The following is a 16,361-nucleotide window of genomic DNA, read 5'->3' on the forward strand; positions in this document are numbered from 1 at the left end:
GCGTCAAACACTGCCCTATTGCGCGTTCGAATCTCCACCCGCCCCTGCAGCACCTGATGTGTGGGTTTCGAGATGCGGGATGCAAGGTAGAGGGTGAGAGGGATGGTCCAGGTCATCTAACCTGCTTGCAGCACGGTGAAACGACATGAACGCACCACTTCTGTCACATACAAGGGCTGCGGCAGCTGCCTCCTGTGCTCGTCCGCGTGCCGCTCTTTCGCGTGCCACGGCCGCGCCCGCTCACGATGGCCAACGCCGCCCCTCCGAGTGCCTGTGCAACCGCGACCGCCTCCCCTTTCTCCAGCCTTAGGGAACGCGCGACGTGGCACAGGTCCCTGTGCAGGCCTGGATGCGACGAATGGATTTGGGCAGGTGCATGGGGATAGCGATGCGGTTTCGGGGTGGCGCTGCGGAGGGCCTGGCCCGTGCAAAGCTGCACAAGCAACACAGGGCAAGCGCCTGGAGGAGCCCTCAAAGGCCACCCGCGCTATGGCCATCAGTGCCCCAACAGCGACGCGCCCCACTGGCACGGCTGCTGGGCGTGCTGGGGCGTGCTCAGTGCGGCTGCCATGAAGCCAATGGGAGGCACGATCGCAGGCGCTGCAGCTGGGCGCGCATCTGCACCCACCTGGCCCGCCGCGCGCAAAGGCGGAGTATGCCTCTGTCTCCGCGGCCACCACGCTCACGTCGATGCTGTTGCGCGCCTCTGGCTGCTTGCCCAGCGCGCGCAGGACGCGCAGCACGACGCGCGCCCGCTCCATTGACGCGTGCAGCGCTGCATGCGCAAGCGTGAGAGCCATGGGCGGTGCTCGGCGCATACACTGCCACGATTGAGAGAGCATGCACGGCTCACTGTACAAACTTATTTCTAGGCACTTGTTTGAATTGGGGGGCCCGCATGGCAGCGGGCGCTCGCTCACCCGCCAGCAGGCCGCCCCCACTGTTGCCGCTCCCATCGAGTTGCTCCATTGATGCGGGCGCACGCGTCGGCTGGTGAAAGCCCCAAATGCGATGCCGACAGCTTGTGCACACTCACGGGTCGCGCCGCTGCAGGTATGCGAAAAGCCAGAGGGAGGTATCGTGCATCAAGGCCCCAGTCACGCCACGCCCGCCGCGTCCGCATTGCACTGCGAAAACCGGCACTTACAGCCCAAAAGCCGCCCCGCCCTACCGCTCGCGCACTGAACATATCCAAGAGGGTGGTGTTGGTGTTGCAAGGCCACCAGGCTGCGCCCGGTCGCCCTCACCTGCATGTGATTGCTCTGCGCAAGCTGCCGCAGCATGCGCACTTGCGCACAGCACCGGTCGGCCTCGCTGTTCACCTTCCAGCCCGGTCCAGCGGATTCATGTTTCCAACCAGCACTCGCAGAGCAACGCTGTGCTTCCTTCAAAGCGGTTTGGACTGTGCTGACGACCACTATTACTCCGCGAGAGCGTGGAAAGGACGCAGCTATCGAAAACCACAAAGGAAACGCGTTGCCTGAAACTAAATGTTGTCAGCTGTTGTCGTTCACTGAACAAAAAGGGTGTGCTGCGGGCACACTGCCCTGCAGCGCATCTGCAGCGTGCAGGGATGCCAGTGCGCACGCTGTGCTTCCAATCGCAGCAAATCAATGCAGATTCCTGCAAAGGGTCTCCACCAAGCATAGCAGGCGAGCAGGCACCATGGGCAATTCCGCCACGTTGCCCATCCCACCCGCCCGCCGCACCCAACAGTCGCCGCGCCCGCCTGCCCCTAGCTCGCTTTCCCGGCCTTCTCCGCCGCCGTCGCCGCCGCGCGCTTCGCCGCCGCACCCCGCCGCTCGTGCCGGTGCTTCCAGTACACCGGCACGAGAGCGACGCAGCCCACCAGCAGGCCCAGGGCAATGATGCGGGGGTTGTAGAGGTCCGCCAGAGAATGGAGGTCGGACAAGTGGTCACCGGCATGCGCCGCCATGAAATTGTTGGGCAGGCAGCCGATGAGCGTGCCTTTTGTGTGAAACAAGAGGTCGAGGTAGGGAGCCGCGTAAGGATTCAGCAAAGCAGGAGCTCAGCAGCCCATGCACGCGCTCAGCGGCCGCATGGCAGGTGCAGGGGGTCGGCGCAGCAGGTGGGCACAACGCACGCCCCCCCAAAGGCATGCTCGCGCGTCACCTCTCTCCCTCCAAACGGGGCGAAACCCACCGAAGAAGAAGGGCAGTAGCGGCACGCCCACAATGGGGGAGGCGACGTTGATGAAGGTGTTGGGCAGGATCGGCGTGACCCTCAGGAATATGATGTACGCAAGGAGGTCGTCGTCCCGCGCCCGCACCTCGTCTGCAAAGTGCCGCAGCCTGTCCCGCCAGATCGCCAGCGCGACAGGGCGCCCAAAACACCAGGATAGGCAGTAGCAGGCCGTGGAGCCGAGAGTGCTGATCACGGCGACGAGCGCGACGCCGCGGGAGGTGCCGTAGAGCGCGCCGGAGAGCAGGGACAGCGAGACGGTGCCTTGTTGGGTGCAGGAGTGGGGGTTGTTTGCAGAGAGGGGCGGCGGGATGTTGCGCCGACACGCTGAAGGGGGCAGCACAGGTCCATGATCTGTGAAATGGAGGCGGGACCGGTTGCTGCGGCAACCTAGGAAGCTCATAGGGTACACATGTATCGCATGTGATTTGCGCGCCGCCTGCGCTCACCTGGGATGGCAAACGCCTGCATGATGACATAAGTCATGAGAATTCCCACCGCACAAGTTTTCTGCGGGAGGCCAACAATCCCGTTTGGAAAGAAGCGTGTTTTCAGGGCGAATGCGCTCTGGAACGCAATGTGCGAGTGTGCGCATGCATCGTAGCTGAGCCACAGCAGGTTTCCCAGGTGCTGCACCAATCAAACGTCAAAGCGGCCCCTCCCCTGCAGGCAACTTGGACACTGTGGCAGGAAAACTTTAGGCGCTGCGCAGCCCCTGCTATTCTCAACTCAGCAGGACGACACGGGCCGGTGGCTGCAACCTGCCAGGCAACGCCCCAGATGCAGACCGAGCCCGCCCCACCCCCCCCCCCTGAGTGCCTCCTGTGTTGCGCTGCGGCTGCCGTGCGCACCGGGTACGTGTCGCAGTAGCCCAGCAGCGTGTTGCGCAGCTTAATGACCGACTCCAGGCTCCGAGGCGGGAAATTATGAACGACGGCATCGAATTCGCCGGGCTGGTGAGAAATGACACGGCGCGGTGACGGGGCGGGCGACGAGGTCAGCGAGGCGCCTGGGGCGCCTCATGCATGCATATGTAGGATGCTAGGCGCTGCATCAGCTGCCAGCGTACCATCGGGTTCCAAGCTTTGGTCACAGCATCGCGCGCACGAGCCGGAGGCGACAGGACATGCTGTGCGGATGTGCGGGCCGCTGCGCTGCTGCATGTGTGTCGCTGTGCCAGGTCTTGCGATCGAGACGACCCCAGCATCCCCACCTGCAGCTTTGGCATGTTCATCACGAACACGCCCAGCGCAGCAGCGCTCAAGACCAGCACCAGAAGCCCCCAAGCGATACTTGTTCGAGCATCGCGCCACAGCTGTGCCTTTGTTCGCTCCTCATCGTTGTCTACGGGATGACCAGTGACATCTGGATTCATAACGGCTGTCATAGAGCCGCTATGAGCGCTCCTAGGCCAAAGACGAGGTGGACCTTGGCTGAATGCCGCGCCCCTGGCCTTGCCTGCTTTCCACGCAGCGCATCAACAAGCCATCGCAGCAAATAATTAGACAAAGAGACGAATTGCACGTTGCCGTGTGGGATGGTGCAGGGGTGATCTGGTGCCCTGGAAGGGAAGGGAGTTAGGTGTGCGGTTGCCGGTGCCGACAAATGGGCGGTGTTGCCTGGATTCCACGCTGGCCACGGCTGTTCCTCCCCTCCAACTATGGTCACGCCATTTCGCGGTATTGCCAGTCAGGCAGTGCCCGACCTGGGGTCGGTCAACACTGACGCGTGGGTCAAATCCTGCCGCTCGTAGCTGTCCCCTGCCTCGGCATGGTGCTCTGCGATTGCAGCGCGTTACACGCATCAAGAACTATGGAGCGAGCGACTATGAAACGAGTAAAAAGAGCGCGATCATTGGTTGTATGCATGTAATGCTGCCTGCCTAAATAATTGGGTAAACCAGCCAGCTGTTTGTTTGAAATTAGCTGTGCAAGATAGACGACGCTTCGTTCCATAGGGGGCAAAAAGAGGGCAGGAGGGGTCACGAAAATATGTGCGCCCAGCACGAACCAGGACGCCGTCGTTGATGCGATGCAGTAATGCTGGGCGCCGGTCAAGCCTTGGATGCCAATTGCACGCCGGAAGGCGTCCGCATGTGGCCCTTCAGGCCCCGGAGCACTTGGAGCTGCAGATCAAGTGAGAGTGGGAGAGGGGAGGTGCGCAGAAGCGAGGTCAATACGCCGCGCATGCGGGTTGGACCGTTGGCAACAAACGCGCCGGCAAATTGATGAACTGTGTTCACTGAGCCGCTTTCGCCGCCAACACACATGGCTATCTCTCTTGGCCGTGCAATCACGCCTAAACCAATGCAAAGGACGACAGAACGACAGTTGTGGGCTCCACTATGCGCACCTCCTTGGCGCACAACCGAATGAGCAGGGCCCCCGCTGCAATGGCCGAAAGATACAGCATCATGAAGACGCCATCAAAGCCGCCCGCCTCGGCGATGATGCCCGTGAGCAGGGGGCCGATGGCCGCGCCGATCGAGCCCATCCCGTCAATGATTGCGGTTACCGTGGCCAGGGCCTGGTCACGACAGGACGTGATGAGTTGAGGAGAAAAGGTGCCGCCTCAGTCGCGCATGGTGGGGAGCTGCAAAAGCCCGGACCGCGCAGCTCGCCCCAGCGTCATGCGCATCCCCGCCAGGCCGCAACGCGCCCGGCCGCCGCACCTTTGCGTTCCCGTTCAGGCTCTCATGCGTCCCGAGGTCGGCGCTGACCGCCGTCGTTATGAGCGCGTACGGCCCATTGACCAGGAACCCGCACGCCATCATCAGCCCGACATTGGCCGCCAGGCTGAGGTGGCCGTACGCGCGGTACAGCCACAGCGCCGGCACGCACACGGCCGTGAACCCCGTCGCCACCAGCGCGCTGGCCCCGGTCTTGTCCGACAGGTGGCCGGCCAGGATGCCGCCCGCGACGCCGCCGACGTCGAACAAGGTGGACAGGTCGCCCGCCTGCTTGGCCGACAGCATGCGGCCCTGGATGGGGGTTGACTTGATGTAGAACGGCAGCCAGTAAAGGAATGTGTACGCGATGAGCTTCGAGAAGAAGAGGCAGAGCGCGAACGACGCGACGCCGGGGATGGCCCAGGCCTCCCAGAGGGTGACGCTCTCAGACTCTGCGGCGGCGCCCGCCTTGGGGTGCTCCTCGAAATCGTCCGGCTGCGGCTGCGGTCACGGTCAGATCACGGGCCGAGATCGAGGGTGGGCCAACGGAGGATTCAACGGTCTGGCAAGAGAGCATCGCAGGGTCGGCCTCGCAGCAAGCAGGGGGGCCGCCAGCGCCCGTGGACGCATGCGAAGCTTTCCACTAGTCTCGTGATTCGCCTGCATCAACAGGGCCCCTCAACACCAGAACCCCCCTCCCTCTGCAAGGACCATCCTCCCCCAAGGACAAGCCGCATCTGGGACGTGGGCGCACCTCGTCCGTCGACTTTACGGCTTCGTAGGACCCCGCCGCCGCCAGCCCCACATCAGCCGGCGACACCACCAGGAGCAGGTACACCAGCACCCCCAGCACGCTGATGGCGACGCCCGGCACGGCGAAGCTGTAGCCCCAGCCGTACTGCAGGCAGGCCGCGGCGACGACCGTGCCGGCGATGTTGCCGACCGAGGTGTGAGCGTTCCATATGCCCATGACGAGGCCGCGCTTGCCCTTGCCGTACCAGTTTGCCATAATGGACACGACGCTCGGCCACCCCGTGGACTGGAACGCGCCCGCAAACACCTGGACGCCGAGAGGGCGGGGCGGGGCAGGCCATCGCAGCGGATAAAGAAGGGTGCAGATGTGCGGGAGGGACGCCCTGCAGGGCCGCCTGGCGGGCTGCGGGCTCCTGAGGATCTGACTGGACCTGCCGCCTGGCAGGTGGTGCCTGCTGCCTGGCGGCGCTGCCCCGATGACCTGGGAACAGGCGACAAAGGCGCCGGGCCTCTGAGGGCTCACCATGACTGTTGCAAAGTAGCTCATCTCGTGGATGTCCCAGAAGTATCCCTTTGGGGGGAAGGGGGGGTGAAAGGGTGAAACACAACTTGCTTCAGTCGGCGCTTCGAAGCCGCTGGAAATGTGCAGCGCGCTTGTGTCTGCGCGGACCCGCTCCCAGACCGGCTGCAGGCTGTCGGCTCCAGGGCTGCGAGCCACGAGCGCCTGCGCCACTGCACAGTGCTGATCGGTCCCAGCAACCCCTGCCCACTGCTCCGGTCGTTCCCCCGCCCATGCCGTCTCGGCACGTCTGTCTTGCTGCCTGCATGTGCTCCTCGCCATCGCATACCCCGGCCCCCTCGCCGCGCCGCACCATGCCGAAGAGCGTGGTCAGCAAGCCGCTGAGCACCATGCCGCCGCTGAGGAACAGGCGCAGGTCGGTTCGGTCCCCGATGTGGCCCGCCACAAACATGCCCAGAGCGTAGGCCGCCAGGAACGACAAATCCACCTGGCCCAGCAGCGACTGCGCGGGGTGCGGTGGGCGGCAGCGGCGGTGGACGTGGATGTGGGGCGCCCGTCTCAGGGCCTGGGCACAGCTGACGCCACTGCCCAACCACCGCGCCGGCTGATGAGTGGGTGCAGGCTGCACGCGGCTTCCCTATTAGAGGGGGTCGTTTGCCCCGGACAGCGTCGTGTGTCGCCCTCCAACGGCGCGTGCTCCCTCGCCGCGGCTGAGCAGCTGGGCGGGTCGACAGCCGCCGTCGCTGCAGCTGCCAGGAGCGGTCAAACAACCTTCTGCCCGCTGCCATCGTGCGGGGCCCAGCTGCTGCACGCACCGATCCGTTTGGCCCGTTGAACGGCGCCCAGCCGAGGCTGCTGGCCACTTCGGCGTCCGACAGCAGCGCTTTGTTGGCGGCTGTGATCTTGTCCCCTTTCAAGACGCTGCTCGGCACGAGGAAGGAAAGCACATGCGGCAGAGCGGAGGGTTTGAAACAAGCTACAGGCTCCTACACCTGCTGCCATGCTCTGGGTGCAGTGCTAATCTGGGTGAAGCGCTGCTACGGCAGGCCGGCAGACCGGGGTGAGCGGTTCGCAGCAACGAGCCTGCTTCCCGCACCTTTTCACAACGCTCGGCGGCTTCCTTGTCGCGTGAAATAGCGCATATGTGAAGAACGTGAGCACCAGCGCCTACGCCAGGGGAGGTTCGCGACGAAGGTGGCGGCGCCAGCGCATGTGTGCGCGCCCGCGGTCAGAGTACTCAGCTAGTTGGAAGCAGCAGCGCACGTTCCGTCTGGCCGGCGCTGCGCCCACCGCTGGATCGAAGCAATCAAAGCACAACCACAGCAATCCGCACCATGTTTTTGTAGAACGTGTGGCTGAACCTCCTTCCATAGCACTGGTGCAGTGCATCGATGCCCGGTGGAATGCTTGGGGCAGCTCGTGTCCGCGGCCTCATGTTGCTGCCAGCTGCTCTATTATCGGCTGCCTGTTGATTTGCCGATGCCGGCGACAAGGGTGCCTCGCCACGGTGGGGGCGAGGTGTCGCGTAGAAATTGGAACGCCTAGGCAGCGTGCACTGTATGTAAATCTAACATAGGCAACACATGACACTATATGGATACCCATGTCCTTCCTCGTGTTCTCTTCCCTTTCAATTGTGCCGGTGCCGACGCAGTCACTCGAAAGGCAGCACCGATGGCTTTCAGCAGTATGCTGGTCGCGCAGGAAACCCAGCACGTTTGACCTGAAATTCAGCGGGTTTTTATCGCACGGCGTGAGGTACATATTGAAGAAACGCAGCAGCAAAACTGCCTGCGGGCCGGTCCGCCCTGCTCGTTGAGCTCCAGCGCGATGAGGGACGCAGAAGCTCTGCTGAATGATCCGGCAAGCTTGTCCCTGGCAGGCGTGTGCACGCTGGGGGCGATCGGTATCTCCATTTTCCAGGTTGGCGTGCTCGGCAAAACGCGCGCTCAGGGCCGTCTGAAGGCCGTGGTGCAGTGTGTTGATGTCCTAAACGGTATCATGCAGATTTTGTGCCACCTCAGAAACTACACGGAGCCCGTGTTTCAGGTGCGGATGCGCATTGCATGCGCGCCAGCGAAGCGCTCGCTTGCGCGCAGACCCAGTCAAGGGATAAAACAGCATTGTATGGCAGGCAGCACACACAGTCCACCCATCATCTGAGGTAAGCCAGGCACCCGCCCGCGCCAATTGACCGCACAATCCTGCGGGCGACGACGCCGGCCGGCAGCGGCACCTCAAATGGCAGCGCCTGCACGTGCGACGATGCGAGCCGCGCCGCGGCCCCCGCGCTTCACCCACTGCCACAGAGGTACATCATCCGCCTGATCTTCATGGTACCAGTCTACGCCATCGGGTCCTGGTTCTCCCTCAAGTACCGCGACGCGGCCATATACTTTGACACCATCCGCGACTGGTGTGTACCGCACGTGCACGCATGTGTGGCGTGCAGCTTGCGGGACATTGTATCCGCTGCCATCTCTGGGTGCAGCAGCGCATGCCAAGCCGGATGTTGGGCATAGAGAAGGCAGTTGCGGCTGTACAGGCGGCGAGCAATATCGGGCAGCAAGGCGGACGGCAGGTGCGGCGTAATCGGGCTCTCGGGGCGGTGGTGCTGATGCCTGAGGGCTCTCCTTGCCCGGATGCACATGAGGGCAGCGAAGTGGCCCCGCCCTCATACGTCAGTGGTGGCTTCGTGCTGGAGCAGGCAAACCTCACTCAGCGTTGGCTGCAGGGGGGCTGCGAGCCGGCCAGCCTCGGGCTGCATCATTGCGAGCAGCCGCCTGACTGTGGGCTTGACGCTGGTGGCCTGCACCATCCGTGCTGCAAAAGCGCGGGCAGATTCTGTATTACACAGAGTTCCTCCACTCCCCCCTCCTGAATTCCTGTATGAATCACCACCTTGTTGCAGCTATGAGGCGTGGATCATCTACAACTTCACCAGCCTGCTGCTGGCGTATGTGGGCGGCCCAGGGGCTGTGGTGGTCAAGGCGGAGGGCAAGGTGGTGCACCCCTCATGGTCACACCTCACATGCTGCTTGCCGGCAATGCAGGTGCGGCGCACGGCGTGCGGTCGGGGCGATGCACTTTTCGCGGCGGTTGATGCCTCCCCCGAGCACTTGGTGGTTGTGGGCAGGCCACTCAACAGCGACAAGGAGCCATGAGGCGGTTGCTTCAAATCGAGGGAACCGCTAGTGGCCATTTGCTGGGCGCGTTTTGATCCCTTCCATGCTCGCAGGTGGACGGCTTCTTCCTGCGGCGCTGCAAGCAGGGCACGCTGCAGTTTGTGCTGATGAAGCCCATCATGGCGGCGCTCACGCTGATACTGTACGCCGCAAACGCCTACACCGACGGCGACATGAGCCCCAAGAACGGGTGCGCTGCCATTGACAATCGGGTACGCCTGCTCGTGCCGCATGCTTCAGGGGTGGACGGTGCCCGAAACCATCCTGACCACCCGCGGTCAAACACCTGCAGAGCACACCCATGCCTCAACTCAAGCTCATGCTGACGTCCACTTTTGTCTGCGCCCCACCCACCCCGCCCCTGCCCGACGCGGCACAGGTATTTCTACATATCCATCATGTACAACGTGTGCTACACGTTTGCACTGTACGGCCTCATGCTGTTCTGGATCGGCGCAAGCGAGCTGCTGGCGCCGTTCAACCCGCTCCTCAAGTTTATTCTCGTCAAGACGGTGGTGTTCCTCACGTTCTGGCAGGTCAGCGGCCTGGAAGGGGCTGCGGGACGGGGTGGGGCGACTCACGAAAACCGCGGTCAAGGCAGGGCAGCTAGGCAGGATTTTGCTGCCGCCAGGGATGCGCTATTAGTACCCGATCTTGCGGCCAAGGTTCGCGCCACAGATCCTCATAGCTGATTGCTGGTCATAGCTGACCGCCGCCAGTGGACCATTCAAACGTGTTTTTTGCCCCAGGGCATCGTGATCTCCGCGGTCAACAGCATGGGCGAGATCCGCGACCCCGAGGACGGCAAGGCCCTCCAGAACTTCATGATCTGCGTGGAGATGCTGCTCGCGGGCACCGCAATGATCTACGCCTTCCCCTACAAGCAGTACTCTATCGGCGGCTCGACGGCCGGCTTCCGCCTCGACGCGTTTGCGCACGCGGCCAGCGTCTCGGACGTCGTAAAGGACGTCGTGCACGTGTTTGCCCCCTCGTATTCCGACTACGTCCTGTACAGCGACGGCGGCCCCGCCGACCACGTGAAGCGCAAGAAGTTCAGGGGCCAGAAGGGCACGGACGCGCCCAAGTCGAGCTTGGTGAAGAACATGGCCAAGACGGGGCTGGCGGGGCTGGACAACGTGCTTGAGGCGGCCGGCGGGCTGGCGGCGGGGCGGCGCAGCAAGACGCCGGCGCCGAGCGCGTCCAAGGCGGCGCGGGCGATGGAGCGCAACAGGTGGGGGGCTTCGGGGCCGAGTGGTGGGGGCGAACGTCAGGGGAGCAAGGGTGACAAGGCCTGCGCGGCCGTGGGAAACTGGCGCATCACAGCAATGATACTGATATTTGAGCTGTGGATCGCACCTTGAGACACACACTCACACACACACACACACACACACACACACACACACACAGACACTCCACCAGCCTCGCCTACCCTTGCTACCCGTGCATATCCCTGCGCACCCCTCAAAACCTCTTGCCCGCCGGCCACACACCATCAAAACATCCTCTCAGGGACATGGCAATCCTCCTGGACTCGGACTCTGACGCCATGGATTCAGAGGAGGAGGGTGGCGGACACCTGGGCACCATGGTCGCTTCAGGCTCTGACGGGGAGTCCTCCGACAGCGGCGGCGACTCCCCCCGCTCCCCACACTCCACGCGCCCGTCTTCCCGCCGCGCGTCCCGCCCGGACAACGGCGCGGGCCTGCCGGGCGGCGGCAACGGCGCGAGCGGCGGCGGGCGCGGCAGGGGCGGGGCGCGGGCGGACGGGGCGCCGACGCCGCTGCGGCGGAGGATGAGGCTTCTGAGCTCGAGCGATGAGGAGGGGGGCGGCGAAGGGGCTGGCGGGTCGGAGGGGGAGGATGAGGAGAGGCATGGCCACGCACGGGCGTCTGAGCTTGCCACAGCGCAGCAGCGGGAGCGGCCGAGCCAGCAACAACAGCAGCAGCAGCAGCAGCAGCAGCAGCAGCCAGTCCCGACGCTGCGTGCCCCGACGCCCCAAATTGCACCGCAGCGGCGGGTGGAAGGCGAGGCCGCGCGCGAGGGGGCGCAGCTGCGGCCGCTACAAGCACCCGCCTTGCAGCAGCAGCAGCAACAGCAGAACGCGGGCAGCGACGACGGCACCGGCGGTGTCAGCGGGGCCATCAGCCTGCCGCGCCCCAAGTCGGCCAGGCAGCGGCTTCTGGAGGCGGCCGCCGCGGCCCAGGCGGCGGCTGTCGCTGACCAGCCGGGCTCTCCCGGCTGGGCGGCCAGCGGCTGGGGAGATGGGGCCCCCAGTGGTGCTGCAGACAGGGGCAGCGGCGGCGGCAGGGGCGGTAGCGGCGGCAAAGGCAGTGCCGGCGGGAGGGGCAGCGGTGGCGGCAGGAGCAGCGGCGGCAGCAGGGGCAGCGGTGGCGGCAAGGGCAGCGGCGGCGGCGCCGGCTGGGCTGAGGAGGGCTGGTCCAACGTGCCAGTGTGATGCGAGCATCGTGTGTGAGCGCTATGTGTCCCATTCGCATTACTGGGTGTGAGGGTTTCGTTTGTGCATTATTGGGCGCCCCTCCTTCCGCTCTTGCCGCGACAGGTTCGCGGGGGCTGGGCGGCCATCATCCCCTGACTGTGCTCGATGCGCTGGCATGGCAGGGGGCGCTGAGGAGGTCCAATGGCTGCTGCTGAAATGCGCCCTTTGGTGCTACCGTCCACAGCAACACCCACACAATACAAGCGTCCTTCGAGGACTCCTTGTGCGCACATGGATTTGTGTAACAAATTGTTTCTAACAATGGCAGGGCTGACTGCTGCTGGAGGAGCAGAGCGGCTTCCACGGGTGGGGGGGAATCCGCTCCACAGTCCTGGCGGTGCAGGGGTCGTGTCGGCGAACAGCAACGGCGCCATCAACCCTGTCGACGCAGCGCTGGCTGCTGCGCCGGTTGCCGGGTCGCGTCCTGCTGCTGAGGCCCCTGCTGCGCTGACTGCAGTGCGGCGCGGGCCCTGCATTTGCAGAAAGCAAGGAAGTGCGGCAGTTGTTTGATGTCCACATGCCCAGTGCTCAATTCGGCTTAGCCTTGATTATCCGGATCTGCAGCTGGGGCGGCACAGGCCGGCCGTTTTGCCGCAACCCGTCAGAGCGGTCTGTGCACAGCCCCGCCCAGCAGGCCGGCCCCGCCCAGCGCCCAGCCCCGCCCGCGAGGCAGCCCCGCCCACCTTGCGAGCTCCGCCTCTGCCGCGTGCACCCGCAGCATGAAGCTTTCCAACAACGCGTCGCGCGCGTCGCCCTCCTCGCGCGCCTCCAGCAGCGCTGCCCGGTCAGACGCCAGGGCGCGCTCGCGCTCGCGCAGGCGCCACTCGGCCTGCAGTGGGCAAACGCAAGAGGAGAGGCAGGCCGGTCAGAGCCTATGCGTGCTGCATGCAGTCGCCCTTCAGTGCAGCGATGCGTGCCTGCAATTTGCACCGCGGCGTCCTTTATGTATCATCACCCCCTGCGCGCTGCACGCGTCCAGACCGCAGGCAACGCACACGCCACGCAGGAAGTTGCAGGCCCAGGATTGCGCAAACGCCAAAGGCGAAGCAGCTTGGCCACTTGAGAACAGCCCACCTCCCTGTACTCCTTCCTGTCTGCATCTCCCGCCCCCCTCAGCCGCGACGACGCGTCCAGCAGCGCCGTCTTCAGGTGAAAGGCCCTGTGCGCCAGCGACCGCCGCGCGCGCGCATCCTGCGGGCGCGGCCGGCGGCGGCGCGGCGGGGGCGACGGCTGTCGCATGGGTGTATCGTGCGGCCACTGCTGGCAAAACCAGCTCAAAGCAGTCTGCCTTCTGCAGCAGCACCGGGTTGGTCCCAGGTGCACCCCTTGCATGCCTGCTGCCGGGACTGGCTGCCCGCCACTACGCTCATCTCTTGTCGTGCCGTGTAGGAGGGCCACCCGCGGGAAGCCTGCGCGCGCACCTGCTCATCCGCACGGCGCACAGCGGCCGCCAGCTGCTGACACTCCAGCGCCGCGGCCTGCGCCGTGTCCTCAGCCGCCGCGAGCGCCTGGGCCATCTCTCCATGCTCGCGCTGCGCGCGGCCACCGCGGGATAGATTGAGTCTGCTGCACGCGCACGGCACGCCGGCAGCTTGCCCATTCCGTTGCAGACACCGCGTTCGCACCCCTTTCGGCGACTGCATGGCGGTTCAACCTCGGCAAAGCCAAATAAATTGCGTTTCACTTCAATTCTGATTCTGCAGTCTCACACGCAACCAAGCCCCGCAGGCGGGGCTGGCAGCCACCTGCAGCGTGTGCAGCGTAAACCCTGTGTTATAAAGCGCCGCCTCCACCTCCTGAAGCTGCTGCCGAAGCAGCCTGGCCTCCTCAGCGGCCGCTGCGGCAGCGCTCCGGCCGCCCTCCTGCAGAGCGGCCACCTCTGCCTGCAGCAAGGCCTGGTGGAGTTCCGTGCAATAAAAACCCACTCAAACTCTGAAGGGATGTATGATGGTAGTTCCACACATCATCCCTTTTCAAAACCTAGGCAAGTGCCGTACGCTGAGCCTCTGCGGGTGGGGGCATTCCCAGGCACGCTCGCTCGCACGCGCGCGCTGCGACGGCGCCGCTCACGATCTGAGCCTCCCGGTCGTCCGCGTCCGTCTTGCCCTCCAGCACGACCTTCGTCACCAGCTCCACCACCCACTTGGTCTTCTGGGCCTCTAACGCGTACGACCCCGCATGCTTGGCGATGAGCTCCACCGCGCGGTTGCGCAGCCTGCATGGCGGCGTGCACCAGCGTCGCCCGCATGGCGGCGTACGTGGTGTATGGCTTGAGGGGCAATCCCGACCGTGATAAGGCTTAGGGGGGTTGCGCATGGTGTGGAGTGGGACCGTCCACACCGGAACGGCCAACTGCACGAGCGGGTGCAGCAGGGAACCACCAGACCAAGCAGGGCAGCTGTCATTCCTACATTTCCAGGGTGACATGACATTCTGTAGCTCATGTTTTAGAAGCAACCACTTCTTCATCAAGAAATACCTGGTTTTCTCCTGGTTGCCGCTTGGTTGCTTGGCCTTTCCTGAGCTGGCTGCGCTCGGCTTCTTTGCAGATGCTCTGATGGCTTGTTCGCCGGCGTCACCTGTCCTTCCTGCACGATGCTGCTTTGACTCCCGCTGCTCCTGCTTTTGATGCTGCTCCTGCTGCTTACTCTGATGCCTACTCTGCTGCTTAATCTGCTGCTGCTGCTGTTGCTGCTGCTGCTGCTGCTGCTGCTGCTGCTGCTGCTGCTGCTGCTGCTGCTGCTGCTGGGTTTGCGCCGGAGGCTGCGGATCTCGATGCACCTCATCACGCTCCAGCACACCGCTGACCTGCCCATGATGCACTTGGAACTCTGGCCAGAGCGGCGTACCGCCATGCGTTGGCCCATCTGATGCTTTGGCAGGTGTCTCGAGAGGATCAACGCATTGTTCATGCATGTTGTTGACCTCGCGAACGCACGGTTTGACGACTGATCAGGGTAATCTTAGCAGGTGGGCCACGTCCGGCGTGATGTCAAGACGAAGAGGGCGAAAAGCTGTTTAAGTATGGTATGTGGATTATCGGGCTTTCATCCGAGTTAGTGCAGGCCTCTGGCATGGCAGGTTGACTGATGGTCAACTCAATGCTTTCGGACGGCAGGGTTGCAGAACTTCAGCACCCCTGCCAGCTGCAAAGCGTCGTCACTGGAAGGCCCAGATGTCCACCATTACACATATGTATTTCCATGAGCTTTTGGCCCTGTTGCTGCGACAGCCAGCGCAAGTCAAGGTCGGCGCGCGTCGCCAGGCGCAGGCCATACACCCCCACCAAAGCAGCCCGCATCAGATTTGTCCTTGCTTGCGCAGGCCGTCGGGCAATCACTGCGCGAGCGACATAAGAAATCCAAAGCACAGAACGGGGGATAAGCTCAACTGAAGGCCCACGCCTGGCCTAGGGAACGGTGCCACATGCGCGTGTGCCTGGGCCGCTGGCCACAGCGCGGCGTGACGGGGCCAAAGTGCCCCGACAGGGTGTGTTGGCGTTCCTGCGTCTCCTTTGAGCAGCGGCGATTGAGGACGCGGCGGCCGCATGGTGTGCCGCGGCGCTAGAAAGTGCTGAGAATTGGCCCGAATTCGCGCCGCCGCGTGCGGCCTCAACAAAAAGGGGACAAGGACAGAGGGGAACAGTGTGCTAGAGACATCTGGACAGGCTGCTTTTTCTCACCCCATCGAGCGGATGCGTTGCTGGCGCGTGTCACGAACACTCGGCGGCCTGCGCCATGCCATGAGCATCGATGGGCCTGCCGCGCAGGCGGAGCCTGCCAAGCCTCGCTGCACCTCCCAAAACGAGTCGGCCCCCACGCCGCCGCTGCAGCCGCAGCTACATGAGCCCTCAGAGAGGACGAGCCCTGCAGAAGTGGGATCGTCGCTCTGACATCACCAGCCGCCCTGATACGCGTGCGGCATCCAACCCTGATGCTGCCCCAGGTCCCCTGGGCCCGGCCCGCGCTTCTGGCTGCGCGCCCGCTGCTGCGCTGCAGCCTGCGCCTGCGCCTGCATCTGGCTGTGCTGCTGCTGCAGCGCCGCCGCCGCCTGCCAGTCGCGCAGCAGCCCGCCCTGCGCAGCCGCGGCCGCGGCCGCGGCCGCCGCCTGCTGGTGCTGGTGCTGCTGCAGGTGCGCCTGAAGCAGCGCCGCCTGCGGCGCGGCGGCGGCGCCCACGGGCGTCGACGCGCGCGGCGGCTGCATACCGTTGCGAGGAGCGGCGCCAGGGGCGCTCGCGGGTGTGGCGCCGGGCATCGTCCAAGGTGCCGCGGCCGCGTTCAGCGCCGACTGCTCGTGGCGCTGCATCAGCAGCGACTGCTGGTGCTGGTGCTGGTGCTGCTGGTGCTGCTGCGCTGCCCTGACCTTGCTGACCGCCGCCGCGGCCGCGGCCGCCGCGATGCTCGCTGCGCTGTGAGCGGCCGCGGCCGCTGCCCCGGGCGGCGCGGCCGCCGGCCCCATGTTGTAGTGGCCGGGCGCCGGCGCATTCTGGTCCAAGGGCGGCAGCAGGTCGCTCCCATGGTGGTGCTGCTGCTG

General features: G+C 64.6%; 6 protein-coding genes across 6 annotated transcripts in view; 1 reads left to right on the plus strand and 5 right to left on the minus strand.

The window, feature by feature from the left end:
- Positions 1 to 969, minus strand: part of MNEG_4122 (hypothetical protein) — a gene marked incomplete at both ends in the record, with an annotated part of 4,682 nt that extends 3,713 nt beyond the window's left edge. The window contains 2 exons of the mRNA XM_014047397.1: positions 629 to 775; positions 921 to 969. Of these exons, the coding sequence (XP_013902851.1) occupies positions 629 to 775; positions 921 to 969 (196 nt within the window). The remainder of the gene's footprint in view (positions 1 to 628; positions 776 to 920) is intronic.
- Positions 970 to 1,735: 766 nt separating this feature from the next.
- MNEG_4123 (putative membrane protein) lies at positions 1,736 to 3,430 on the minus strand (the record flags this gene model as incomplete). Its single annotated transcript, XM_014047398.1, has 5 exons — positions 1,736 to 1,968; positions 2,164 to 2,466; positions 2,652 to 2,667; positions 3,054 to 3,155; positions 3,416 to 3,430. 5 exons carry the CDS (start codon positions 3,428 to 3,430, stop codon positions 1,736 to 1,738), a joined length of 669 nt encoding a protein of 222 aa, XP_013902852.1.
- An 825-nt stretch (positions 3,431 to 4,255) lies between these two features.
- Positions 4,256 to 7,578, minus strand: MNEG_4124 (hypothetical protein; the record flags this gene model as incomplete). Its single annotated transcript, XM_014047399.1, has 9 exons — positions 4,256 to 4,327; positions 4,555 to 4,728; positions 4,874 to 5,371; positions 5,625 to 5,930; positions 6,147 to 6,194; positions 6,496 to 6,645; positions 6,959 to 7,064; positions 7,240 to 7,310; positions 7,477 to 7,578. 9 exons carry the CDS (start codon positions 7,576 to 7,578, stop codon positions 4,256 to 4,258), a joined length of 1,527 nt encoding a protein of 508 aa, XP_013902853.1.
- A 566-nt stretch (positions 7,579 to 8,144) lies between these two features.
- On the plus strand, positions 8,145 to 11,786 carry MNEG_4125 (Transmembrane protein; the record flags this gene model as incomplete). The annotated part of the gene is made up of 8 exons (XM_014047400.1): positions 8,145 to 8,192; positions 8,453 to 8,559; positions 8,689 to 8,724; positions 9,055 to 9,196; positions 9,382 to 9,518; positions 9,708 to 9,864; positions 10,078 to 10,559; positions 10,841 to 11,786. 8 exons carry the CDS (start codon positions 8,145 to 8,147, stop codon positions 11,784 to 11,786), a joined length of 2,055 nt encoding a protein of 684 aa, XP_013902854.1.
- A 415-nt stretch (positions 11,787 to 12,201) lies between these two features.
- Positions 12,202 to 14,644, minus strand: MNEG_4126 (hypothetical protein; the record flags this gene model as incomplete). The annotated part of the gene is made up of 7 exons (XM_014047401.1): positions 12,202 to 12,298; positions 12,512 to 12,657; positions 12,903 to 13,019; positions 13,250 to 13,360; positions 13,574 to 13,723; positions 13,899 to 14,043; positions 14,637 to 14,644. 7 exons carry the CDS (start codon positions 14,642 to 14,644, stop codon positions 12,202 to 12,204), a joined length of 774 nt encoding a protein of 257 aa, XP_013902855.1.
- A 1,078-nt stretch (positions 14,645 to 15,722) lies between these two features.
- MNEG_4127 (hypothetical protein) lies at positions 15,723 to 16,286 on the minus strand (the record flags this gene model as incomplete). Its single annotated transcript, XM_014047402.1, has 1 exon — positions 15,723 to 16,286. The coding sequence occupies one exon, from the start codon at positions 16,284 to 16,286 to the stop codon at positions 15,723 to 15,725; it is 564 nt and encodes a 187-aa protein (XP_013902856.1).
- Between the last annotated feature and the right edge of the window lie 75 nt (positions 16,287 to 16,361).

Source organism: Monoraphidium neglectum, assembly GCF_000611645.1.
Source record: "Monoraphidium neglectum strain SAG 48.87 unplaced genomic scaffold scaffold00555, whole genome shotgun sequence".
NCBI lineage: Eukaryota > Viridiplantae > Chlorophyta > Chlorophyceae > Sphaeropleales > Selenastraceae > Monoraphidium > Monoraphidium neglectum.